Genomic DNA, 27,783 nt, shown 5'->3' on the forward strand with positions numbered 1-27,783 from the left:
GGTGGTAAAGGGGCGAGGTGGAACCGGGCCACTGCTAAAGACATCTATTGTATGGCAGCCCACCGGTTTTCTCTGTAACCGGCCAGACTCCTGTTAACGAAAAAAACCATTGAAACCTGTAAAGAATTCTAGTGAGTTTATTTGAGCCAAACTGTCGACATATGCCGGGAAGCAGAACCTCAATGAATTGAGATAATGCTCCGAAGAATGGTGGGTTACATCTGTATTTATACATTGCCATCAGAGGAGGGACATAGGTCGGCTACATGAAATTCATTGGTGACGGATTAAGGAGGTGGGATAAAGTCAAACGGTGGGAAACCCCTGGGATTGGATAAAAAGTAAAATGATGGACACATACTTAGGTGGGTACAGGAACAATTAACATGATAATGAAGGAATTTGAGGCATCTGTCCTGGCGCCCACCACATCTGGTTGTGCCCCAGGGGCTCCAGCAAAAGAAGGAAGTTACAAGTTACCCAGACATCTCACAGATACGTTATCTTAGAGGCAAAAAGGCAAATGGGCTCAGGAAAGAAGATCTAAGTTGATCTTTGTCAGGGAAGATATCAGCTTAGGAATGACTGCCCACTATAACCTGTTTGTAGTTAAATATTTAATTTTCAGACCATCTTTTGTGGTTATTTCAGGTCTCTGAGTTTTCAAGACTGCCACGCAGGCCTCCCCTGAGCTTGTCAGGTTAGCAGGTGGCTTCTTTCGTTCACACTCCTAAGGGAAGGAAGCTGTTCTTCCTTTGTTTAAAGGCCTCTGTGGCTCCTCTGACCCTCCCCGTGTGTTTGCCAGCAATCCCTGCACACACAGCCTTTTCCGAACCCCGAGCCGGTGTGTTCTGGGCCTTTCCAGCCCCCAAGAGCGCCTCCCGTCTCCCGGTCGCCTCCGCCCCGCGCCGCACCCCCCTCCGGCCCGGGCATCTGTGCCCAGGGCTCCGATTGGTGCGCGGTGCAGCCTCGCCTTTTAGGGACTGTCGTGGGGCCTTCTCCGTGATAAGGGAAAGGGTCCAGGGACTGCTTTTACCCACCAATCAGATATTTCCCGGACCGGTCCCCAAATATTCCCGGGCCAATGGCAGGGCCAGGCCGGGATGCCGGGGCTGCTCCCGGGAGAGGCCGGGCTTAAGCGGCGGCAGGCGGGGCAGGGGCGCCCAGCAGCGGAGCGCCCCGCCCGGCGCGCGCCCGGCTGCGGCGGTGTGGCTCTCGGGATTTGTCTAGCGCCCCGCTCCGTCACGGGGGTGTGTTGGGGGGAGTCCTCTTTCCGGCTGCCAAAATGGTTATCAAAGTGTTTGTTGCCACCTCTTCTGGGTCCATAGCGGTAGGTGTCGGATGGAATCGGCGGGCGTTTCCCCGGGGAAGGAAGGCGCGGGACGGCCCGCGCTGGCGCTCAGTTTGTGGGTGAGGGGTGAGCGGGCCCGGCTCGGGGGGGGGGGGGGGGAGCCCCCCGCGCGCCCTGCTTTCCGCCCGTGTGCTGCAGACGTGTGTGAAGTGTGGGAGCTGGGTGCGAGCAGAGACACGAGGAAGGGGGCGTGCTGGGGTCTAGGACGTGTAACAAGGGAGCTGTGTCGCATCTATTACAGAATCAAAGGTTTTGGTGTGTTTGTTTTTGTTTTGGGGTGTTTTTGCCGTTCATCCTGCAAGATCGATGCAAGTTGCCAAAAAGAAAAAAGATACATTGTGTAACAGTAGTTGGAGCTAGGAGAACCAGATTCCTAAAGTGGCTCCTGGGTGTGCTTACGTGTGTGTGTGTGTGTGTGTGTGTGTGTGTGTGCGTGTGTGCAGAAACCATACCGAAAGTGGACCATTAGCGTGTGTAATGCTCTTATTTGAGGAAGATGATGTCACAGTGACCAGAGCAAACACCGCTAAGGCCCCAGTTTTAAACGCTCTAGGAATCCAGGCAGACCCAAAATAGGCCCTCCAAGCCGGCCTCCCTACCCTGCTTTGTCTGGTTGCCTCGGGACCCGTCTGTCCAGCCCCCGCCTTCATCCTGGGCCAGAGAGACCTGCCCTCAGAAACAGGGGTGGTGGACGGTGACTCAGGCTTCGGCACTGCCGTTCCCACCAGCATCTTAGCAGAGGTTTGGGAGGCGGTGGCGAGAAAAGGGTTTGGTTGATCCTGAGAGTTGGAGACCAGCGAGAGGGGTGTTTCCTTTTAGACCCAGGACCTGGCCATCTGGGCCGCAGCTAGGGTTTCAGGCTCACTCTGCCAGGGACGGTACCCCCGGGGAGCCGCTGGCGGGCGCAGTCCCACGGGCAGCTGGCGGATGCCACCAGTCCTGGTTCCCCGTTTCCAGAGAGGGCGAGCCGAGAACAAGAGAAAGGGTAGCTGTTCTGAGCCCGACCGGTCAGCAAGTGTCTGCTGATTTCTAGAACGTCTTTTAACAGAAAAAGTGAGGAGAAATTCCAGATGTGAAAACTGCAAAACCTTCCGGGGCTGTGGATGACCTCAGAATCTCTTTGCTGACCTGCAGTGAGCACACGTTTTTGGGTTATTTAGGTAAAACGAATCTTGGAGGAAAATGGTCTTAGTGGGCCTTGAGCATGCTGCTGATATTCACTGCTGGAAGCGTTATCACCGACCTGCCAGCCTTCTCACATCGTGTCGACCAGGCCATCCTTCCGGAGACAGGGAATACATTTGTGGGGTTTTTCGGGTTATTTGATAGCCTACATTCCTGACGTTTGAGCTTGATTTAGTCAGCCTCGGAGGGCCTGGAGGGGTATCGTTCATTCCAGGATCTTGGAAAAGTCAGGTTAATTCCTGTTCCCTAAGCAAATGTTTTGGTGCCACTCGGAACCGCGTGACCTTGGGAAGGTGACTTCACCTTGCAAAGCCTCGATTTCCTTACCTGTAAAACGAGGACCCGCCTAGCACTCACCCGCCAGGTGGCGAGGACTTAGAAATAACTTGCCTGGTGCCTGGCGAGGTCTCGGGTGCTTAATAAGTATTATAATTGTTAGTTACTGTCACAATTATTAGCTCCAGTTAGTTAGTGCTAGAACAGTTATAACTTAGAGTTATTATAATTGTTAATATTATAGTGGTTGTTATAATTGCTAGTTCACACTAGTAGATCTGAGTTTATGATGATTATTTTTCAGAAGCATTGTGCTAAGCCACATAAATGGAAGAATTTCTGTCTTATCCTGAGGCATGAGACCTGATTATTTCTGTGGGGTCAGTGCTAATGATTTTTCCTGGTGGGGCGTTTCACTAGAAGCTTCTTTTAGGAGAACCGCAGGGGAGGTGCCAGGGCTTGGGCTGTGTGTGGTGCTGGCCTGTCACCCTTTACTCCTTTCGGCTTTGGCCTGTGCGCTTCCAAAACGAACTCTTGCCTGGGACCTCGTCAACCGGGCAGCAAGGCTTCTGTTACACGAAGGACATAAATGAAGAATGAAAAAACAAATGGTAACTTCTTTATGAGGGATGACACATATACTCTGGGCATTCTAGCTCTTGGCTTTTTGGTTGTTTTGTTAATCCTCACCTGAGGTTATTTTTTCCATTGATTTTTTTTGAGAAAGTGGAGGGGGAGAGAGAGAAACATCAATGTGAGAGAGAAACATTGGCTGCCTCCCGCACATGCCCTGACCCTCAACCGCGGTACTTGCCCTTGACTGGCTCGAACCTGAGCCACACCGGCCAGGGCTACAGCTGTTTTAATAGTTGACATGAAAGTGAGGTTGCAGGTTTTTACGGCGAGCTTGGGGCCAGAGACCCTCGGAGCGGGAGAAGGCTGTCCTCTTGTGGGCCCCTCCTCTCTCCCTGAAAGCCACCGCCCCCGCGGGCTGGGGGACGAAGGGAGAGAGGCCGGTCCTCACCGGTTCCAGTGTGCACAGCCCTGCACCCACAGTCCTGGGACAGACCCTCCTGGCGGCTCCTGGGCTCCTCAGCCCTTTCTCCCGCCCCGAGTGAGTGTAGGAACCGTGGGAAACATGGCTTGTGAATTATGTGGATCTGGGTGGAAGCCTTGGAAACTTCTTTAATTCGCTGCCGCCTCAGCTTTGTCATTTTAAAACGGCGATCAGCCCGGCTGGGGTGGCTCAGTGGTTGAACATCAACCTATGAACCAGGAAGTCAGTGTTCGATTCCCGGTCAGGGCACATGCCTGGGTTGCGGGCTCCATCCCGAGTGTGGGGCGTGCAGGAGGCAGCCGATCCATGATTCTTCCTCATCATTGATGTTTCTATCTCTCTCTCCCTCCCCCTTCTTCTCTGAAATCAATAAAAATATATTAAAAAGTAAATAAAATGGTGATCAGAGTGCTTACCTGGCTGGTGATCGAGACAGGTAACGGGGTCCGTGGGCTGCTGGGTGTGTGGCCGAGCAGCTCCTCAGCGTGTGGCACAGATGCTTTGCCACGGTCCTCCTGGGTGCTCACCAGCACCCGGGAGGGGGGCACGCTCTGTCCCTTTGCGGGTGGGGCGGTCGGCCAGCTGCGCCCCTGCTCAGACAGCACCCTCTGAGCCGGGATGGCGACGCCGGCACCTCCCACTCAGTGCGCTGTGCCTGCTGCCGCGGTACAGTGACCTCGGTTGGAAAGGCTCCTAACTGTACAAGACAAAACAGGCGAGTGACCCAGAGAGCCCTCCAACGCGTTAGTGTGACCGCCAGTGGCCGGGTCACTTCAGGACAGAGAGCCACGCTTCTGTCTGAGTATACGGAACAGGAAGGAGGACAGAGCTCTCGGAGCCAACGCTGAGGTCCCAAAGGTCCAAATGGCACAGGCCCCAAGGACCCCCCCGATCCTCGGGAGGGGGCCCACCTTCATGGGGCCACCATTGGCCTGGCACCCTGCGGGGGGAGGGAGAGGGGGGAGAGTGGAGGGGAGTGTGTCTGGTGAGTACTGCTGGGTGCTGTGCGTGCCCCTCCCCCGGAAGCCATGAAGGGGAGGCGCCTAGGGGACTGAGGCCTTGTCCCTGGAGGTCAGCTCAGGAGGCCACATGGAGAGGAGCTTCACTTTGACGGAGGGTCCAGGGGGGCTTCTTTCTTAATTTATTTATTTTTGTAAATTTCACTTTATTTATTTTTTTAAATAAATCTTTATTGTTCAGATTATTACAATTGTTCCTCTTTTTTCCCCCTATAGCTCCCCTCCACCAGACCAGGTTCCTACCCCACCCTCTGCCCTTAACACCGCCGCCCCCCCCCAGTGTCCTCCTCCATAGGTGTAAGCTTTTTGTTCAGTCTCTTCCCGCACCCCCACTCCCCTTTTCCCATGAAAGTTGTCAGTCCACTCCCTTTCTATGCCCCTGATTCTATTATATTCACCAGTTAATACTGTTCATCAGATTTTTTATTCCCTTGGTTTTTAGATTCACTTGTTGATATTTACCTATTTGTTGTTCATAATTTTTATCTTTATCTTTTTCTTCCTCTTCTTAAAGAATACCTTTCAGCATTTCATATAATTTTGGTTTGGTGGTGATGAACTCCTTTAGCTTTTTCTTATTTGTGAAACTCTTTATCTGGCCTTCAATTCTGAATGATAGCTTTGCTGGGTAGAGTAATCTTGGTTGTAGATTCTTGCAATTCATCACTTTGAATAGTTCTTGCCATTCCCGTCTGGCCTGCATAGTTTCTGTTGGGAAATCAGCTGACAGTCGTATGGGTGCTCCCTTGTAGGTAACTAACTGTTTTTCTCTTGCTGCTTTTAATATTCTCTCTTTGTCTTTTGCTCTTGGCATTGTAATTATGATGTGTCTTTGTGTGGTCCTCTTTGGGTTCCTTTTGTTTGGGGTTTTGTGTACTTCCTGGACTTGTAAGTCTATTTCTTTCATCAGGTGGGGGAAGTTTTCTGTCACTATTTCTTCAATTAGGTTTTCAGTATCTTGCTCTCTCTCTTCTTCTGGGACCCCCATAATTCTTATGTTGGTACGCTTGAAATTGTCCCAGAGGCTTCTTACACTATCTTCAACTTTTTGTATTCTTTTTGCTTTTCTGGTTGAGTGTTTTTTGCTTCTTGGTATTCCAAATCTTTGACTTGATTCTTGCGATCCTCTAGTCTGCTTTTAGGTCTCTGTATAATATTTTTTATTTCAGTCAGTGTATGCTTAATTTCTAGTTGATGCCTTTTCATATCCTCGAGGTTCTCATTTAATTTATCGGCCTTTTCTAGGAAATTCTTGAAAAACTTTATAACTGTGGTTTTGAACTCTTTATCCAGTCTTTTGCTTTCCTCCATTTCCTTCAATTGTGGCCTGCCTCTTTGTCTCCGCATTTGAGCTGCTTCCCTGAGTTGATGGAGTTGCTTTGTGTGTTAGCAGAGCCCAGTAGAGCCCAGCCTCCCCAGTTACCTGTGGTAGACCCTCTTGGTGCACCCCTTTGTGGGCTGTATGTGCAGTCTTGTTGTAGTTAAGTCTTGATTGTTGTTGGTATCACTGGGGGGAGTTGATCTCCAAGCCAGTTGGCTGTGAGGATTAGCAGTGTCTCCGCTGGGAGGGCTTCTGTGCTCAGCTTGGATGGGGCGGAGTCTCAGGTTGGTGCAGACAAGCTTTGGTTTCCCGTCAGCCCCGCCCTAAGAGGGCCTTTTTCTCCCTGTCCCGCAACAATGGCTGCACCCCTCTGAGAGAAGGCTGCTCTCGAGTTTCGCCTGTTGCCAGACAGGCCAGTTTCTCCCCGACTGGAGCTGGATATGAGTGCAATAGGGAGGTTTTGTTTTCCTCCCGAACGAAAAAGCTAGCCGCACATTTGGTGCCCGCCCTCTCCGCGCTCACAGATCTCCGCACCTCCACAGCTCCTGAAGCTCAGCGTCCTTTTCTCTTTTATTCTAGTTGTAGAACATCCATATTCAGCCAGCTTTCCTGTGGTTCTGGATGATGTCCGCTCTGTTTTCCAGTTGTAGTTTTAAAATTGTTGTGGTAGGCAACAATTAGGTGTTTACCTTATGCCGCCATCTTGGTTTCTCCTCTCACTTTATTTTTTAAAAATATATTTTCATTGATTTTTTACAGAGAGGAAGGGAGAGGGATAGAGAGTTAGAAACATCGATGAGAGAGAAACATCGATCAGCTGCCTCCTGCACACCTCCTACTGGGGATGTGCCCCAAACCAAGGTACATGCCCTTGACTGGAATCGAACCTGGGACCTTTCAGTCTGCAGGCCGAGGCTCTATCCACTGAGCCACACCGGTTAGGACCAGGGGGGCTTCTTGAACAGAGACCCATCAAGGGGAGGGTGCAGGGGAGTCCCCACCACTCAGGGTGGGCATCAGGGTGTGGGCGAAGGCCACCGTGCCAACCAGGTGAGCGAGCTCACGTGCTCCCTACTGCCCTCTCCCCTCTTCTGGCCTCTCCCTAAGGCCTGTCTCCAGCCCTGGCAGAACTCAAGGTCAAGGGCTCCCACAGGCAGATGCTATGCTTTTGGCCCAGTTTAAGGTTCTGGTGTTTGGGAAGTGCAGAGGGGTACATTTAATTGCTCTTCTCTTTCTTTGTCGGGGGCCTGAGAAATAGCATTTAACACAGTGTTATGCACCCAACAGTCCGTTAACTCCCCAAAGATGCAATTGCTTGTCTTGCGAGAAGTAACAGCAAACAGACCTTCCCTTCCGTTTTCTCCACCTCTGACTTCCTCACAGAAGAAACATGTCAGGACTTCAGGAAATGTTTCTCATCTATTAATCATGGAATCAAGTGAGATCCCTTTTTCATCCCGCCGCAAGTCCTGAGGGATGATTAACAGATGGCAATAATGTGGGGGCCTTGGCCAGGCTGATTTGACTCCTGGGAGGTGTTTGAGAAGGAAGCAAGATGGGTTTGGACAGGATAAAGGAGGTTGTCTTCTGAATATTAATAAAGGTAAACCTGCCTAAAACGAAGACACCTCTACTCTTCAAACAGCAGAGTTATCTGTGACAATACCTAAAGGAATAAGTCATTTATAAAGCGGCAGGAGTAATTGTGGCCAGGTTGGAAAGCATGTAGAGAAAACACAATTCATTAAGGTAATAATTTAGTCCAACAACCTGTCATCAGGTCTGAAGGGATTTTGTAATATTCAGAAATCCAGCCGCGCGGCTGTGGGCTAGGGATTTCCTGGAGGAGGACAGAGGTCAGGGCTCCCCCAGCGCAGCCCCGGGGAGGGCCAGGGTGCAGGCAACGAAGGTCCTCCTCAGGAAGGTGCTGGAGCGCTTAGGCCAGAAGCTCACGGAAAGTTCCATCACTCCACAGCTTCCTGTGTGACTTTTATTTTTATCTTTTGCCCACGCTTGCCCCAAACTGAAATAGATATTGTGGCACAAATCTTACTGATTAAGTGTTGTATGCTGGCTAATAGCCACCTTTAATTTATTGATCTAGTGCTTTTATTCGCAATATCTTTGTTAGGTTGATGGTACAAATGTTAATTAAAAAGCAAATGTGCGATTACCATTTATATATGTGCATATGTAATTTACATATAATTTTCTTTAGGTTAAAAATTTTAATTATTGAATATTAATTTTATATTTATAATTAATATAACATGTACAATCAAATCACCACCAAAACCAAATTATGCAGAGTTTGTTTTTTGGTGATGATTTGATTCCAGGGCTTAAACATTCATACGTGCCTTACTTTTCCTTTAAGAGATACTAATACTCTGGCTCTGGCTGGGTGGCTCTCGTGGTTGGAGTGAGTTTGATTTCCCATCAAGGCACATACCTAGGTTTTGGGTTCGATCCCAGGTCAGGGTGGGTGTGGGAGGCAACTGATCAATGTTTCTCTCTCACATCAATGTTTCTCTCTCTCTCTCTCTTTCTCTCTAACAATAAATAAAAACATACCTTGGGTGAGGGTTTTAAAAAAAGAAAGAAATAGCACTCTACTAGTATACTCAGGTACTTGATAGAATCATTCACTTTTGCAAAAATGAATAAAATAATTTTTTGGCATACTAATCTCTATGAAAGGAATTGGGTTTGCCAAAAGAGGGTTTGACTCCAGACTTCCGGTTTGGGCAGGGCACGTGCTTTCACAGCACTTGTTTGGAATTCTCAAAGTCTACTCCGCTGGTAAACAAGTTCTATGAAAACAACCAGGGACCTCAGGTCCTATAGACCATTTTAATGACTGGATTTCATCATTAGGCAATATTCAGAGGACTTAAAAATTGTTCTTTTTAAAAATTAAGATATTGGATATTTTCATGTAAAAAATACTTATTTAAAATTTTAATCTTAGTTTTAAAAATTGAGCATATTTTGCCTCTATTTTCTTTAGCTTGTTCTCTATCTAGTTTGTGCAAATGAGTTCTTTACATTTTTTCACCTTAAATAAATAGCTTATGAATCTACTTAAAAAATATTTTTATTGATTTCAGAGAGGAAGGGAGAGGGGGAGAGAGAAACATCAATGATGAGAGAGAATCATTGATCGGTTGCCTCCTGCATGTCCCCCACTGGGGATCGAGCTGAAACGCGGGCGTGTGCCATGACCAGGAATTGAACCATGACCTCCTGGTTTATAGGTCAGTGCTCAACCACTGAGCTACGCCCCCCGGGCCGGCTTATGAGTCTGTTCAGATGAAGAGCTTGGCACAGTCTTGCGCAGAGGAGAGTCAATGAGAAGTGTGATTGAGGTTGTTAAAGTCTGCGGGCCAGAGTCTGCTGTAACTCGTTTACCAGGGTTTATTCGAGAGGGCATCACACATTTCTGGGAGCGAGTGTTTTGGCTGAAGAGAGAAAACTGTAATTGTTCCTGGAAAGGAATTCTAAGCTTTAAGGATGGCCACCTCCATCAGAAGTCATTGGCGTGAACCAAGGGCTGAGGAAGGTGCTGTGGCCTTCTCTCCCAGGTGTGGCTGTCAGAGGTGGTGTGAGCAGGAAGGGAGAAATCCGTGGGAGAACAGGATGTTTCACTGTGTTCCTTCTGTACGCCAGCAAAAAACACCCACCAGATTTTCCCAACTTTCCTCTGTCCTTCCCACCCACATCTCCCTGTGGGCTTTCAGTGTCCTGTACTAGGAAAGCTACTTTTGTGAATAAGAATGTGACTCGTGTTCCTGTTTTCATGACTGTGACTAAGTGCATTTCAGTGTGGGTATACTTGGTACTTGAGTTTCATAGTAAATTCACTTTTTTCTCTTTTCTTCTCTCAATCATCATGTTTCTTCATAACCAATTCTTATTTATTTTTTGGCATTAAAGCTTAACAAAGAAGATCTCATACAGAAGCTATGACCAAAGCATGTCTGTTCTTATTGGGTTGGCTATACCATGATTTAAACATTGGAGAGATTAAAATTTCAGAATTTATGTAATCACTCTGTTTACCCTTTATAATGAAGAGGCATGGTTCTATTGTGTTTTTTATTTGTTGTTGTTGTTTAAATACTTTGTGAAATTATTTGTGTTGTATAGTGTAAAGGATTTATTTTATGTAAATATAAACAAAGGATTGGAGAAAGGATTTAATTTATGTAAATATAAACAAAGCATTTTAAAAAAACGAGTCTAATAGTTACCTGTCTCTCCTTTGACCAGATTAGGAAAAAACAGCAAGAAGTAGTGGGCTTTCTGGAAGCTAATAAAATCGACTTTAAGGAATTAGATATAGCCGGAGATGAAGACAACAGGAAGTGGATGAGAGAGAATGTCCCTGGAGAGAAAAAACCTCAAAACGGGATCCCTTTGCCCCCCCAGATCTTCAACGAAGAGCAGTATTGTGGGGTGAGTGTTTGGTTTCTTGGAAAATTCTTCCGTATGTGTGTTTCTCAGAAATTGTTTAAAGCAGATTAATTTTGAGGCAGAATTTGGAGTTGTTCACAACTTTCAGGTCATGACCTATTTCTACCATCCAAGGTCTGGATGGTAGAGCCATTGTGACTAAGCAGCATTTAAGATTTACAAAATGATGGAAACAACAGAAGGATGACTCAGAAGTTCTTGGGATTATTTTAGGTTCCTTATTTCATTTTGAAGAATTGAGGCCAGTTGTTCAAACAAAATGAGCCGTTAGTTGGCAAGGAGTTCTAGTTCACCTGGCAGTGGACACATATGTGCACCCACAAAAACACAGGGTAGGTTTTCACTTTCATAACGAGTGATTTGCAGAAGTCAGCTCTTACTGTGGATGCAAAATAAATTTGTGCAAGTATATCTAAGTAGTTTAAAAACTGTACTGGGCATTCTGATTACAACAGCAATTTTCTTTTCTATATTTAATGGTTCATTTAGCCATAAAGTCACTTTTTCTTTAGAGTTTACAGATTCTATTTAGTAAGTCAAATTGTTGAAAAGACAAATTGAAAAACTCAAAGGACTTTAGAACCTGAGAATTGGAAGTTATTTTAGGGGTCATCTAAGGTCACTGTTCTTTTTATAAAAATCCTCACCCAAGGACATGCTTTATTGATTTTAGAGAGAGGGAAAATGAGAGAGAGAGAGAGAGAGAGGGAGAGAGAGAGAGGAAACGAGAGAGGGGGGAGGGGAAGATATCAAGTGGTACAATCTACGTTATGTGCCCTGACCAGGAATCAAACCTGCCACCTTTCAGTGTACAGGATGACACTCAACCAACTGAGCCACACCGGTGAGGGCCTGCTTGTCACCTTTCAGATGCAGTGATCAGGGCTCTGGAAATCAGAGGAACTGATCAGTGTTGTGCCACACCCTAAGCCGGTATGGCTGCATCGTAACTAATTCCATCTGTAACTATCGTATTTCCAACTTCGTCACTTTCTGAAGTTCTGGGTGCACGTGGATGTGTGGGGCCACTTTTCACCCCCCTGCAGGGCTGCATTTACTTGGCTGTGTGAGCTTTCTTCAGCGGCTTCGCTCAAAGTTTTGTGGCCGTGGGGGTATTTTCTTTTTAATATATTTTTATTGATTTCAGAGAGGAAGGAAGAGGGAGGAGAGATAGAAACATCAATGATGAGAGAGAATCATTGATTGGCTGCCTCCTGCACGCCCCCTACTGGGGATCAAGCCCGCAACCCGGGCATGTGCCCTTGATCGGAATCTAACCCTGGACCCTTCAGTCTGCAGGCTGACGCTCTATCCACTGAGCCAAACCGGGGCGTATTTTCAGTCTTAATGTGGCAAGCGCTTATTCTATGAAACCTACATGGTCCAGTCCGACTCTCTGTGGATATGGAGTGGGGCGTCCCAGAGCATAGAAAAGATTCCCTCTGAGAGGAAGACCCTCCCCCTCCTCCCCCTTCTCCCACTCCTGTCCTCCCCACGCCCTCCCACCTCCCCACATCCTTCCCCCAGACCCACATTCCTAAGACTTGTGGCTCTTTGTGGATGAGGAAAGCAGCTCTTTTGCTATCATACTAGTAGATGTTACAAATAGTTTTTCACATTTCTTATTTGTCTTTTGAGTTTTTAAAGTGATGTTTTTTGGAATGCAGAACTTAAATTTTGTTTTTGTGTAGACAAATTTATTAATCTTTTTTTCTTTATGGTTCCTGCAGTCTTGTTTATTTTATTACTATTATTTTAAAATATATTTTATTGATTTTTTACAGAGAGGAAGGGAGAGGGAGAGTTAGAAACATCGATCAGCTGCCTCCTGAACACCTCCTACTGGGGATGTGCCCGCAACCAAGGTACATGCCCTTGACCGGAATCGAACCTAGGACTCTTCAGCCTGCAGGCTGATGCTCTATCCACTGAGCCAAACCGGTTTTGGCCTGCAGACTTGTTTAAAAAGCCTTCTGTACACTAGAATGATTAAAAGCATCACCTCATGTTTTCTTTTAGTGCTTTTCCAGTGAAAGAAGGATTTTAAATCTCTTACTTATTATTTTAACCAGGCTTTTTAGTTAAGACTAGTGACAGTCAAGACAATATTGAGCTGTGTACTTCCAACCTATGTTAACTCAGAGAGTAAAAGTTCTGAGGATTTTCTGCTATAAAAATAAAACTTTAACGGCCTGTCTCATCCTGTTTTGTTGTGATCTAGCACTTATAATTTTTTTTAGTTCTGGAGGAGAAAGAAAGGGTGTTCCAAATAAGAAAAAAAACCCTTATATTTTACAAATGTATTTTCCTATTACAAATATGAGTCTAATGAGATGAGCATTCAAATTATTTTATGTTTAAAAATAATTTTCTCAGCACGTTCTGCCTTCACAGAGGTATTAGCAGCTTATCTTACTAGCATTTTTGCTAAATTTGTTTTCCTGCAGCCTGTGGGCAGCCGATCCATGATTCTCTCTCATCGTTGATGTTTCTCTCTCTCTCTCTCTCTCCCTCTTCCTTCCTCTCTGAAACCAATACAGGTGCATTAATGAGGCAGAGGGCTTTGTTTCCAGAGTAGGTAAAAGTGATAATGTGTATTGTAGGTTTAGATTTTCAGAAGAAAACTCAAAGGACCTGAAGGACATGTCCGTTTTAAAATGGCATGAATCTGGATGGTTAGTCACTGTATCCTTCTGCTCGCTTGAAGTGTGCACTGTAAGAAAAATTCCATTATTTAACTTGAAGCCCTGGTTTCTGAGGAGTCTCCAGTGGCCCCTGATGGGCCAGACCGGGTGCGGCCGCAGGTGGAGGAAGCTCAGGGACAAGCAGTGGTTTCTCTGTGCCGGGCCGCGGAGGGCTGCATGGCAGGGCAGGGCCGGGCCCCGAAGTGCCCGCCGTCTGACCTGCTGCTCCGGGCGGCCCAGATGGAGATGTTATCCCGTGGGCTTGGCAGACAGCTGTCAGCAGGGAAAGGAGACACCCGCTGGGAGCCCGGCTCAGAGGAGGCCAGGGGAAGCAGCAGACGTGTCTGTCGCTGCCAAATGGGAGCCCGTGCGTCTTAGCCCAGGTGAGGGCAGGGGTGCCTGTCTGGGTCCGAGCACAACCAGGGGGACCGTGGCCGTTCAGCAGAGAGGCAGTGAACTCAGGGCTGCAGGGAGGGCAGGACGAAGCCCAGGTAGGTGCGGGGAGGACTTTTCAACACATGGATGCCATTACATTTTATGTCATTAAAAATTTATTATGAGCCCGGCTGGCGTGGCTTAGTGATTGAGCGTTGACCTATGAATCCAGAGGTCATGGTTCGATTCCCGGTCAGGACACATACCCGGGTTGCGGGCTCGATCCGCAGTGTGGGGTGTGCAGGAGGTAGCCAATCAATGATTCTCTCTCATCATTGATGTTTCTGCCTCTCTCTCCCTCTCCCTTCTTCTCTGAAATCAATAAAAAATATATATTTTAAAAAATTATTATGAAATATGTCATATGATAATAACATGTGTAAAGACCAGTAATAAGATGAACAAGCATGTGCGCACCACCCAGTGTAAGAGGTACGATGTGCACAGACACGTAGACGTCCCCATGTGCTTCTCCCCGTCACGCGCACCTCCCTCTGCACGGGGGCAGCGTGCAGTGAACTGCGTGTTTATCATTCTCTTTCTTTACCTGCAGGTTACATGTGCCTAAAGAATACATTGTTTTGTTTTGCCTATTTTTTATTTTGTTTTTGTTAATCCTCACCTAGAGGATATTTTCCAATTGATTTTTAGAGAGAGTGGAAGGAGGGGGAGAGACACAAACATTGATGTGAGAGAGACACATAGATTGGTTGCTGCACACGCCCTGACCAGGGCCAGGATCAAGCCTGCAACTGAGGTGCGTGCCCTTGACCGGAATTGAACCCAGGACCCTTCAGTCTGCAGGCTGACACTCTGTCCACTGAGCCAAACTGGCCAAGACCTGTCTTGCTTCTTTCACCAACGTATTTTAAAGATACACCCACGTTGACTGGTGCTGTTCATAGTTTATTCCTTTTCGCTGCTTCAGAACGGACATCAGAGTGTGTCTAAGTCCATTTGGACGGTTGTAACAAAATACCTCAGGCTGGGGAGCTTATCAGCAACACAGGTATTTCTCACAGTCTGGAGGCTGGGAAGTCCAAGGTCGAGGTCCCAGCATGATTAAGTTCTGGTGAGGGCCCGCTTCTGTGTTCACTCCCAAAGGCCCCACCTAATACTGTCATCTTTGGGGGTTCAGACCCAAGTGGGGTGGTTTCCGGTGTGGGCTGTCACAGACCGTGCTGCTGAATGGGTGCTCTCCACAGCTCTCTGGTGACGGGCGCGTTTCCCTTGGTTCTGTAACGAGGGGTGGAAAAGCTAGGTCACAGCTATCAGCATGTTTAGCTTTAATGAATAATACAAAGTATTCTTTTATTATTTACTAGAGGCCTGGTGCACAAAATTCATGCACGGGGGCGGGTGTCCCTCAGCCCAGCCTGCACCCTCTCCAATCTGGGACATCCCTCTCACAATCCAGGACTGCTGGCTCTCAACTGCCTTCCCCTGCAGGCCTGGTCCCCCACAACTGCCCTCCCATGCTGGCCTGGTCCCCCCCAATTGCCCTCCCCTGCAGGCCTGGTCCTCCTGCAACTGCCCTCCCCTGCAGGCCTGGTACCCCCCACTGCCCTCCCCTGCTGGCTTGGTCTCCCCTAACTGCCCTCCCCTGCAGGCCTGGTCCCCCCCAACTGCCCTCCCCTGCAGGCCTGGTTCCCCCCCAACTGCCCTCTGCTGGCCTGGTACCCCCCACTGCCCTCCCCTGCTGGCTTGGTCTCTCCCAACTGCCCTCCTCTGCAGGCCTGGTCCCCCGCAACTGCTCTCCCCTGCAGGCCTGGTCCCCCCCAACTGCCCTCCCCTGCAGGCCTGGTCCCCCCCAACTGCCCTCCCCTGCAGGCCTGGTTCCCCCCCAACTGCCCTCCTCTGCTGGCCTGGTCACCCCTAACTTCCCACAACTGCCCTCCTCTGCAGGCCATCTTGTTGTGGCCATCTTATGTCCACATGGGGGCAGCCATCTTTGACCACATGGGGGTGGCCATCTTGTGTCTTGGTGTGATGGTCAATTTGCATATTACTCTTTTATTAGATAGGATTTGTTTATTTATATTGATTTCAGAGAGGAAGGGAGGAGAGAGAGGAACATCAGTGATGAGAGAGAATCATCGATTGGCTGCCTCTTGCACATCCCCCACTGGGGTTCGAGCCCACAACCTGGGCATGTACTCTGACCAGGAATCGAACCATGACCTTCAGGTTCATAGGTTGACACTAAACCACTGAGCCACGCCAGCTAGGTGACTACCTGGTTTTAGAGCACAGTTGACCCCATTTTGCCAAAACAACCTCTGCACTAAGCCCTCCATAATCCTGTGGTTCCTGGTATCAGAAAGCGTGAGAGGAATCTGGGTCCTTAGAAGCTACTCTAATAACAGCAGAGAAATCCTGTGCTGTTTCAGTCTCTGCTGGTCAGGTCTCATCCATGGGGCCAAGTTGTGAGGAAATCAGCCAACGATGTGAAACTCCTGGAGAAGCCTTTTACTGTGTATAGCTGAGTCTTAGCAGTTCCTGAGCATGAACAGTGCGTGTGTGTGTGTGTGTGAATTCTCACTACACTGTAATAGGCACAAAGTGTGTAAAAACAAATGTCAAGTTCACAGTTAGATTTCTTAACATTGGGATTAGTCATCTTTGGCCAAGCAAACTGGCATAACATTTTGTGTTGGCTCCTAAATTAATGGCAAATAAAAAAAGAGATCAACTTAGGTAAAAATCCTGGCTCTCAGGTGTGCAATGGGCTTAAACATTCTTTTTCTTTGCTTCAAGGATTTTGATTCTTTCTTCTCTGCAAAAGAAGAGAATATTATCTATTCATTCCTTGGGTTGGCTCCCCCTCCAGGCTCAAAGGTAAGCTTGGACACCCTATGGGGTCCCAGTACAGGTCTTAATAAATGAAGCTAGAGATCAGCACCTAAGACTGTTTAATAAATGAGGATATTTAAATCAACATGATTTTAATACACTCCTTATTCTGATGAAGTCTTATGTATAAGATAATGCAAGCTTTTTACTAACCCATGTTCCAAAACTGTGCTTTTCTTGTTTTTGCTTCATTATATTTTATTATACAATACAAATAAATAATAAATATAATTTTACAATACTTAAAAAGAAATATCATTGCATTCAAAAATCTTAACCCTTTGCACTTGCTTTTTTCTCGATTCCTTTATTCTATGCTAACCGTGTCGAGTCACACTCGACATCCGAGTGCAAAAGGTTAAGTGTGGTAATTAAATATGCAAAAATATGAGTTCCCAGGTTGTGTTTATGAAATTTTTGTTATGAATTGACTTCTTATATAGCTCATATTAGTTAATTCTATAATGATACAGGCACTATTTTAATTATTTTTTATTTAAAATAAAGTAAACTCTGCTCTTTTAGTCTGATAAAGAGGGAAAAAGTAAGATCTGGATTCAAGATCAAGATAAATTTTATTAGTTTTCTCCCCCCTGGTGCTGTTTCATCTTTGATGAGGTATAATCATGTCTATTAAATAAAGAATTATGCTAATAAAGTTAATATCATGAATTCCTCTATGATGTTCACCGGCTTCACCCTATACAATGGCCACTGCATTCCTTGCCTCCAACCAAGATCTCATACAGGCCTCTCCATAGATACAAGACCTTTCTTTCTTAATTCATTTGTTTGTTTGTACCCACCTTCATTTCTAAAGAGATTTGTGATGACTGAGCCCAAATCTATTCTCACAGAGGAGAAACCACTCAAAATCCGACCTTGTAGAGATGGGCTTGCCTCAGAGGCATGGCTTTCACCTGTCAGCAGTCTCAGGTAATGGCATTGAGGTGCTTAGCGCTAGGCTAACGCACGCAGGCCTGGCACTAACGCCTTCTCAGGTGGTAACATGCAGATTCCATGGTTGTTTTTGAAGATTTGCTTGCCCAGAATTTTTTAGTATACAGAACCATGCAGTGATTGTCAGCACAAAATTGCGCCCTTTCTTCCGAGTGTTTCTTTAGGGCACATTCCCAGTGGTGCTTTGAGTGAGGCAGGCCAAAGGGCCTGGGCATATTATGGGCTTGAACTGTGACTCCGGATTGCCCCCTGCTAGGGCATAACGTGTATCCCGCCGCGCCACCCTGCACCTGCTTCACTGAGCCAACCAGGAGCATGCTCAGTCGCCTTGATTTTAGGGCCACCAGATTGTATTGTAAACATTGGTTTCTGATTTTATTGTGTTATGGAGAGGGAATGTGGTGTGATGAATTTCTATCACCTTTGTAACACAATGTGTAGTTTTACTTCCCTATGAAAAGACTGTTTTGATATTAAAAATTAGTTTTCTTATCAAGCTAATGTTTGTATATTGGGAAGGTCGAATAGTGCTACCAGAATTATTGCAAAAGCTGGCAGGCCCTGCCCCAACCCTGCGGGTTTAATGTTTTCTCCAGCGGGTGCTCAGGTGCGGAATTCTGGGTGGACGTCATTTGGCCTCGGAATTGAGAAGGCGCCGGCTGCTCCGGGTTCTCTAGTCCCAGAGATGCCGCTCAGAGGCCTGATGCCGGTCTGTCTCTTGACCATTTATTTGCGCCTGCTTTTGTTCTCGTTTCTGGGAGGTCTTAGGGTCCTCCTTTTCATTTTGAAGGTGTCTAAAAAGGTGCTTGGAATAGGCCTTTTCTTCATTGTTTGTGCTGGGCCCTTGCCCGGCCCTCCTCTGCAGAGAATAGACCTGCTCATTTGGCGGGGGAGGCAGACATTACAGAGAAATCATGAGGTCACGTTGTTTCTCTCTCCATCCCTCTTTCCCTCCCTCCTTGGGAGCCACCAATACCATGAATTAAAAAAACCACACACACCTATTTATAAAACTATGTTTATCTCCACCAGCAATACATATGTTCTTCTGTATTTTTAATGCCAAATCGGTATCATATTTTTTGGAATGTTCTGCAACTTGCTTTTTAAAAACAACAACATTGTTTTGAGATGTATCCGTACTAAAATATGTAAATGTATTTCAGCTTCTGCTGCGTTCCATCTTATCCCATTTGAAAATATTCCCTCTCTTCCACTTGGTGAAAGAGAATTTCATGCCATGTGACAGTACCTAATCACAAACCAGGGCGGGTACTGTCACATGGCATGAAATTCTCTTTCACCAAGTGGAAGAGAGGGAAGGCCATGGATGAGAAAACCGGCCTAGAGAGGCCCCGGAGGCCAGCCAGGCCCGGTTCTTCTCCTCCCAGAGGAGGAGCGTGAGGCCCAAGGAGCTGAGGTGATCTGCACCAGGCTCGTCCAGCAATTAGCAGCACAGCCCCGCCTAGAGCCTTCGGTGGTGGCAGTGTTTGTAGGTGTTTATGTGTGCACACGGGAAAGTCCTTCAAGTTCCCTTTGGGAAGACAGACACCTGATGATTTATGGAGGCGATATGACAGCATCTCCGTAAATCACCCATTGTCAGAGTGTCTTTTTGTAGTAAACAACATTGTGGAGAAGTCAGCAAGGACGTTAATCTTGTGCTAAGGCTAAAAATAGACATTTGACAGTTAGGCAGACATGTATGCTCCTATCAGCAGCGTTCCTGCTTTAGACAACTTTTCTTGCCTTGGGCAGGTTATACGAGACCAAGCAGCAGGCCAGTTTTCCCAAGAGGCTTTGTCAGTGCACTTCGTTGCCATAAAGTCCACCTTCGCTCTTTACAAGCATCTGGTCACATCCGATTAAATGAGCACCATTCTTCATCCCACACTCCAGCCAAGGCCTTGGTTGCATAACCAGTTTCCAATTATGCCCTGGTAATAAGGAACACAGATTCTGACTGAGCCAGGCATATAACTGTATTGCCATAAATAGTGAAAGGACTCAATAAGAATTTTTAAATTCTGGAGGGGTCAGGCGGCAAGAGTATCATGTACAAACATTTCATTTCAACTTATAAAAGCAGAGTCTGTTGCATTGTTATGATTTATAAGAAGCTTAAGAGGAAGAACAGGGCTTCCTTATATATGCAGAATATAGAACATGAAGGTGACATCAACAGTATTCCAAACAAAAACAACCATCATCCCTCATCAGTTCATTCGGTCCTGTGTGATTGATTCTTGTTCCACTGGATCTGGGGATAGTAGTCTATGAACCCGCCTGCCCCTTGACTACAGTTGTGGAAACCCCGACAGCCCACTGGTATGGTCTGAAAGTCCTTTAAGTGATGCCATCAGAAGCCTGTGCCCCTAAGCACATGCCATGTAACCTTTTTCTGTGGGGCTCTGAGCAGTCATTCTACACGGAAGAGGTACCATACTGGCCTGCAGCTGATTGCAAACGCTTTTAGGGAAGCATCAAATTCAGACACGCTAAAGAATATACCCATGGATGACAAAAGGCCTACAATGACTGTGGTTAATTTATTAGTGGTAATTTTCAGATACGAAAGGCTTGATGAGAATTATAACAAGATGAATGCACCTGACAAGAAATTGGGTTTTCCCCCCATGTGGCATGCAAAACAAAAAAAAAAGTTAATCCAAGAAAGTTTTAGAAAATTATCTAAGTACGTAATCACAAAGGCTATAAAAAAAAAAGACAGCAACAATTATATTTTATTTGTAAAAATGAATGAATATAGGAAAATGTTAATTTTCTAGAGACATACTATACTGCAAATAGCCAAAGAATGTGTACCATGCAATGTACCATGAATGCTAAGCATATTCTTACCATATGTGGTGGGGATATATAAAGACTATCAATAATGAGATCTGGTAGGCCTGGTCCGAGTCACCCATATATTAATAAAGCCGTATGCAGATGACGGGAATCCCAGTTGAAAACCACTGTCCTAGAACATGCTGCCCACATTGAAATAGTTTTGCCACCACTCAAAATTGCTTTCAGCTGAAGCACTAATCCTACCAGAAAATGAGTATCGGAACTTTTGGTTACACGTCAGTTTTGGCTAGATTGAAATGAAAGAAGTAAAGTTATGACCGAGTTAACACTTAAAGCAAATGACTGAAGTTATGACTGAAGCTAACCTGTACCATCATTGTCAAATGTCAGGCAAAGAAGCCCTAGGATCTGTGCCTTTTATGCCTGTCTTAGTCAGGGGGATGTTGTTAAGATGCCAGTGGAAGCTGTCCAGGTAAGTCTGTGAAGAGATCTCCCCCTAACTGGTAGGGACAAGTTCGGCCATGGCAGGGTTAGAGCATTGCATTTACAGAATGCTGTCAGGTGGACTCTTTCACCCGAGTCATTCCCTGGGCGAGGGGCCTGGAGCAGAAGGTGGGAGGGGCTCCCCAGAAAAGCAGCGGCAGGTAGACCAGGACTACCTGACCGCCTTGTCCCTGCAGCGGCAGCAGCCGCAGGGCACGTTGGGTCTTAGCGACTTGGAGCTGGCCCAGCAACTGCAGCAGGAGGAGTGCCAACAGCAACAAGGGGTCCAGCCTGTGCCAGCACGGCCCCTTCGCAGCAGGGGAGGGGAGCCCCACTTGGACGCTCGGCGGGAGAGCGGCAGCGGCGGCCCAAGCAAGAGTCTGATTGTGTCTCCCTGTAGCGCTCGGTGCCCAGTGCCCAGTGCCTGGTGCCTGGTGCCAGGCTGCCTGCCTCTTCTTTCAGAGGCCATGGCTATTTTGCTGGCTCTCCCAGGTCAACCCCTGAGACATGCAGGGTAACTTATTTATGGAGCAGGAAGGAAATGTCAAGGTCAGACTCAGTGACATCCTTGCTCACTCGCTGCAGCCTTCTCTTCCTCCCAGTTACCCAGGGCAACAGTGGGACTGCTGGGGCGAGGATGCCTGATTCCCAACCCCCTTTCCCCAGAACGTCACGCTAAGACACAGACTCAGGCTCCAGGGGGAGGTCCCTGCCTGGACTGCATCTCCCCTGCTTCCCCCTGACGGGCCGGGTCCTCCTGGCTACCCTGCAGGCCCGTCTCCCTCTGTTTCAGGATTGGGTTTGGGTTTCTATCTTCATTATTGTAATGCCTTCCCAGGGGTTTGGAAATAACACTTGTCTCATGAGGAAAAAATGGGCAAAACGTTTGTTTGCTTTGTTTACAGGCCTTTATCTTCTTGTCTCTAAGGTGTGCGTGGCAGTGACTATGACCGAGGTCTCAGTGCTGCTGCAAAGATAAAATGAGGGATGAAGACAAAATACCTGGGAGAGTTAAATGATGTTGAAATGCAAGCTATTATTTCCTCAGAGAAATTCTCACACCCTTTCAATCCGTCTGATGCAGGAGACAAAGCCGCCGGAGGAAGAGCCGTCCCTGCCCAATGGCGAGGTCGTGGGCGAGGCGCAGAGCACCGCAGAGGTAAGAGTTGGTTTCTCGAACCGTCTTCCCGCAGACCGGTCTCCTCAGAACGCCAACGTGGTCCTGATCTTTCTGTATCTGTCTGTCCGTTCTCTATCATCCGTCTATCCTTCCGTCCTTCCTCCCATTCCTCCATTATCTGTGTCTGTCTGTCTACCTATCTCACCTTTTTGAATCTCTAAAATGATAAAGCCTCCTTTCCCCACGAACAACAGAAAACAAACACTGCCTCGATATGGGACCTTTGGCGCTCTCCCCGTAAACCTTCGGTGGGTAAATGGTGACTCCTCACATGGGAGGTGATGACTCTGCCACGCTCGTGAATCAGATTTGTTGAATCTCACCCAGAGCTCTCATCAGCAGTTTCTTTCTTTTTTTTTTTTTTAAATATATTTTATTAACTTTTTTACAGAGAGGAAGGGAGAGGGATAGAGAGTTAGAAACATCGATGAGAGAGAAACATCGATCAGCTGCCTCCTGCACACTCCCCACTGGGGATGTGCCTGCAACCAAGGTGCATGCCCTTGACCGGAATCGAACCTGGGACCCTTCAGCCCGCAGGCCGACGCTCTATCCACTGAGCCAAACCAGTTAGGGCCCATCAGCAGTTTCGATGGGTGGCAGCCCCATACCCTAGGACAGCGATTTGGACCGGTGTGCTGCACGAATGTGTAAAACGGGCAATACCTGGCTATCTAGTCAGGGGCACTGACCTCTTTTCCCTTAGATTGTCAAGTTACAAAATGACAGCAGCCAACACAAGAGCTGTCTGGTGTGAATGAATCAAAATCATCCTATTTAAAAAAATCAGATTGGCAAAAAGTGTAACACTTTCTGGTGCGCTGCAGAAGTTTAGTAATGAGTTATGTGGGCCAGGAGGTGAAAAGGTTGGAGATGGCTGTCTGGGAGCCAAGTGGCCTCAAACAGGAGGCCTCCACTGGCTGTGTGTGTGTGTGCTCTGGGTCCAGATAAAAACCCACAGCACGTATGGCCTGGGGGCTCCTTGGGGGCTTGTCTCCGGTTAGTGACACGGTGGGTTTCCTTGACGACCAGGGAACAGAGGAGGCTGGAGAAAGTGGAGAAAATGAGGCACAAGCGGAGGACAAGGAAGCTGAGGGCGACCTCGCTGAATCCCAAGAGGAGAAGGTGAGTGTTCGCCTTGGCACCGTGGTCTCACTGGACGCAGCTCTGTTCACGAGCAGTGTGAGCGCCTCCCAGGGGCCAGGAGCCTGTCTGGCACAGGAGTGAGGATGGAGGGGAGGCGCCCGGAGTCTCGCCGGGGAGGAAGCAGGTAATTTTCACCGGACGTGTTAACTGCTGTGGTGGAGGTGGGGACGGGGTAAGAGGAAGTCCGAGGAAGGACCTGAACCCAGGTCTGTAGGTAGAGGGTGTGTGTGGGGGGAGCGGGCAGTCTCCACAGGACTTGCGTGGTTTGTGGTGTTGTTAGGCTCAGGTGGGTTCCCTATAAAACAAGGGGCCTTCTTCCTTGGTCAAGATGCCAAGATGGGTGCCAGCTGCTTGCTGACGGGCTGGGCAGCGTTTGGGAGGCAGGTCGGGGAGGGCTGAGAAGACATGAACTTCTGCCAAAGACGGTCTGGGCTGCAGCTTCAGACCCACCGAGGGGACTTCTGGGCCCTGGACAACCAGGGGGCGTGTGGGGGGGGCTAACAAGGTGTGTGGATGGCGCCCGAGGAGGGAAGGAGGAAAGCAGAAGGCCCCCAGCGTCTGGGCACTGTCTCTGGAAGGCCCTGCAGACCCGGGCATCCCGAGAGCTTCGTGAAGCCCTGGCATCATGGTCCATGATTTTAGGCTGTGTTCTCTGCCAACCCGATCCTCTCCACAAGCTCTAAAGACCTTGCCGGTTGTGAGGTCTATCAATCACCCCACTCGGCTTCCCCACAACCAGTCGGAGGAAGGGTGCACCCTCGGGGGGAGGTCTGTCGAGGTCCTGGAGGGGCTCCGAGCCTGGTCCCTGTGGAGCCTGAGGGCCCGGGGAACCAGGTCTGCTCTGATCCCCAGCCGCCAAGGCCAGCTGCCTCCCAGGCCTCTCCGGGCAGCCCTCGGCGTCCCCCACACCACACCGGTCCTCACCCCTGGCCACGGCCACCCAGCAGCCTGCCTCCTGGCTCCCTCCCACCAGCGCAGGCTCCCCACCCCGAGGCTCCCCGACCAGCTTCCTTAGGAGAGCCACACGGTGTCTGCCGACCCTCACCTACTCCTCTCAACAATCAGGTGGTTTTTGTTAAAAACAGGCCGGAGAGGTAACGGAGGAGGGAGCAGAAGGGGACGCAGAGGAAGAGGAAGCTGAAAAAGGAGAAGAAGCAGGAGGAGAAGCAGGAGGAGAAGCAGGAGGAGAAGAGTCTTAGGCCTTCCGTGCCTTATTTCTTCAGCGTTTCCAGGTAGCCGCGCCGTCCCGGGTGACACTTGTTCACTGAGGAGCTCTCTGTGCTCCGCTGAGTGTAGTGGAAGCGGGTTCTAGTGCAGATCGATGCCCGCCCCCAGGCCTGGCTGCCCTTCCGGAGCCACAGGGCTGGTGAACTGCGGACCCTCCGCGCGGGCACCGGGCACGGAAGCCCACGGGCGAGATGACTGCCAGGAAGAAGCGATCCTTTGAGGAAGAGTTTGTTTTGTTCTTATTTTCTCCTCTTTCTCTGCGTGACCTTCATTTACTTCATTTACGCGAAGGTACAGGCAGGGTCCCGTTCCCGGCCTTCTCTTACTGACTCTACTGACCAAAACGCTTACCTATTTATAGGGGAATGACAGTGGAGGCCCATGATGGTGGCAATGAACTGTAGCTTTAAAAAACCACAAAGCCGGCTGCTGTTCATGAAAACAAACATGGCTGGTAGATATCTAGTGATAAGAGCTGGATATCACATATTCACTTATACATGTTAATCAGAACACTCATTAAAACACCATGGCGTCGCCTCAGGGCGTCTTTGACAGGGGCACTTTGCTGCCTTGTAGTTTTAAACTTCTACTGGCCACGAAAAAGAATCCTGTAATGCTTCCCAGTTTGGTAAGTGCCACAGAAATATGTTCACAAGACAATGGGGGCGATGCTCAAATGTCGTGGGCCATCCAGATAAGAAGGAATGTGTGAACACACCTACAGATCGTAAGTGCTATAAAAATACCTGGTTTGACAAGTCATACAGCAAATCCCCATGTAAATGTGTAGTTATTATTTGACCCTGCAACCAATTTTGAGGCGGCAGTTTGCTTTGGTGCTAGCAGAGTTCTTTTTAACATTTACATTAAAATGAAGAATATTCTTAAGTCTCCTTAATGTCCATATTATGCCTCTACTGACACCCCTAAGACAGATTTTGGGGCTGTTGAGGTCAGGGGCGCCAGGGAAGGAGAGAGTGAGGGAGGAAGCCTTCAGCCACACAGCGGGTCCCCAGAAGGCTCTCTGAGGAAGCTCAGAGCTGTCTAGGGAAGGGTGGACAAAGGGCTCAGTTGGAGAAGAAACAAGAAATCCCAGGTGCTTCGTAAATATCCGCTAACAAATAACTCCACTCTGTGTGCCAAAGACCAATTTGAATAGCACAGTCCTCCCCTTAGACATGAAAAGCTGACGTACAATCTTGGAGCTTAATCCATTTTGAGGGAACCTTAGAGCTGGTGAGAGGAGCCATCACAATCTCTGAATGGACCAGGAACGTTCCATCACTCATTTATTTAAATTGCACAGCGAACCTAGCCCATCCTCGGATGTTTTCCCGGGCGGGCTCTTTCATGTCCTGGGCGCATGGATTTCTACTTGAAGGTCTAATGTTGTCGTTTTGGGCACGAGCCCTTTTATTTTATTTATTTATTTTTCCATCGGTTGTTATTATTGAGAAATCTGTTGTCAGTCTTCTTGGTGCCCTAATCCCATTTCTGAGGGATGGGCTGGGACCCATTTTTCTAAAAAGAATATCAGCAAAGTAACTTTTCAGCAGTTCATCTGAAGAATGGTTGGAAAGGAAAGTGGGCTCATATTTGCCCTTATGCAAAACCCCCCCCCACAAAACCACAAATAACCCCAAACTCAAAACCAAACAAACCCGCAGTGAAAGACTCGTCTGTACTGTCTAAATCCATTTCTCGTCACGGATGTAAAGTTCCTTAAGAAGGACGCAGTGCACCTGTAACAGAAGCCCTGAGTGTGAACTGGCACAGCTGGGAGCCCTTCACGGAGGCGGCTGGCCTCATAGGCGGATGGCAAAGAAAGCCACTGCAGCGGTGGCAGCGCATCGGCCAGCTTTTCTGGCGGCTTCTAGTTTGGAATCCAGTCCTCAGTGGTCTGTCCTGAGGTCAAAGTGCCTGACAGTGAAGGAGGGAGTCAGGCAGCTCCCTGCCCCCCACCCCTGACCCCTGCGAGGTTCAGCATCCTCCTTTACAATGCAATCTGGCAACGCAATCCAGCTGCCAAAGACAAGCCCATCTCCTAGCTCCGTGGTCGGCAAACCGCGGCTCGCAAGCCACATGCGGCTCTTTGGCCCCGTGAGTGTGGCTCAGCGTTAGAACCACTTCTTCAAAATAGACTCGCCCAGGCCGAAAACCGACTTCTGCGCGTGGGCCACGAAGTTTCAGTCGCACTGTACGTGCGCGCCCGCACGTGGTATTTTGTGGAAGAGCCACACTCAAGGGGCCAAAGAGCGGCATGTGGCTCGCGAGCCGTGGTTTGCCGATCGCTGTCCTAGCTCATGGATGTTCCAGGCCTTTTCCTTGACAAGGTGGTTTTCAGGGAGAGCATGGCAGGGCATGGAACTCTGAGGGAGGCCTCGTTTTGTGTTTGAAATGGATGCTCAGTTGGTGCCCCCGGAGAAGGCCCCTACTTACCTCTGCTTGAGTCTACCTCGGGCCATTTATTCCTGGTTGATGGACTGATTGATTGGTTGTAAGTGGAAACAACGTGCATTGAGGGATAGAGGGACTTCCTGCAGCCGGCAGGGAGGGGGCCCAGGTGGGGTGCCCTCCACAGGCGCTCCATTCATTCTCCGTGAACACACAGCTGGGACACCATCACTGAAGCCGTCGCCTTCCTTAAGGTGTTCGATAGGCGCACATACAGAGGAAGAGATAGACCTGGTTGACTTCCCAAGAGAAGCATATAGTTTCCTACCTGCACTTGGGAACTAAGGATGAGTAGTGGGCTATGGAATAAAAGGCAAATATCTCCTTGCATGGTAGATAATGAAGATCGTGCGAAACAGTCTCTGTCTCCCTTTAACAGTCGTCTCCTTAATGTTCCTCCTTTCTTTTAGAAAACCCCAGTCACGAAGCGACACTTCCGCTGTCTCCCCCCAAACCAGACTCAGCAAACGCTTTGGCCTGAAGCCTGCCCACCTCTCAGTACACCCGGGGCTCACCGAGGAATCGGACTATCTGACACGGTTCCGAGTACATGGATCCCTCTTCCTACCACATCAACATGAAGTTCATTGTCAAGACAACACGTGCATACCTTCATGGGCCTGACATTTTGGCCCTTTGCTTAATTTTCTCCCTTTTTTTTTTTTGCTCTGCATGCGTAGACCTTCTTACTAATACCCTGAAAAAGAAAATGATTTCAAAATATAGAATTCCTCTTGGTGCTAGGCCAAGAGTCATTCTTTGTATGGGCCTTATACTACTTGTCTCAGAGTTAGCTTTCGAAATGTAGTGCCTTCCAGAGAACAAGCATACAAATAAAGATGGATGGCCAAGACCTTGA

At 48.2% G+C, this 27,783-nt stretch overlaps 1 protein-coding gene across 1 annotated transcript; it reads left to right on the top strand.

Moving 5' to 3' along the window:
• The first annotated feature begins 1,088 nt into the window (after window positions 1–1,088).
• On the top strand, window positions 1,089–27,783 carry SH3BGR (SH3 domain binding glutamate rich protein). The gene is given in 8 exon segments (XM_054713554.1): window positions 1,089–1,155; window positions 1,158–1,330; window positions 10,482–10,667; window positions 16,562–16,642; window positions 21,999–22,073; window positions 23,127–23,219; window positions 24,326–24,472; window positions 27,335–27,783. Coding segments are annotated over 7 exon segments (774 nt in total). The 5' UTR covers window positions 1,089–1,103; the 3' UTR covers window positions 24,440–24,472; window positions 27,335–27,783.

The sequence above is a fragment of the Eptesicus fuscus genome, chromosome 3, assembly GCF_027574615.1.
Source record: "Eptesicus fuscus isolate TK198812 chromosome 3, DD_ASM_mEF_20220401, whole genome shotgun sequence".
In the NCBI taxonomy this organism is placed as follows: domain Eukaryota; kingdom Metazoa; phylum Chordata; class Mammalia; order Chiroptera; family Vespertilionidae; genus Eptesicus; species Eptesicus fuscus.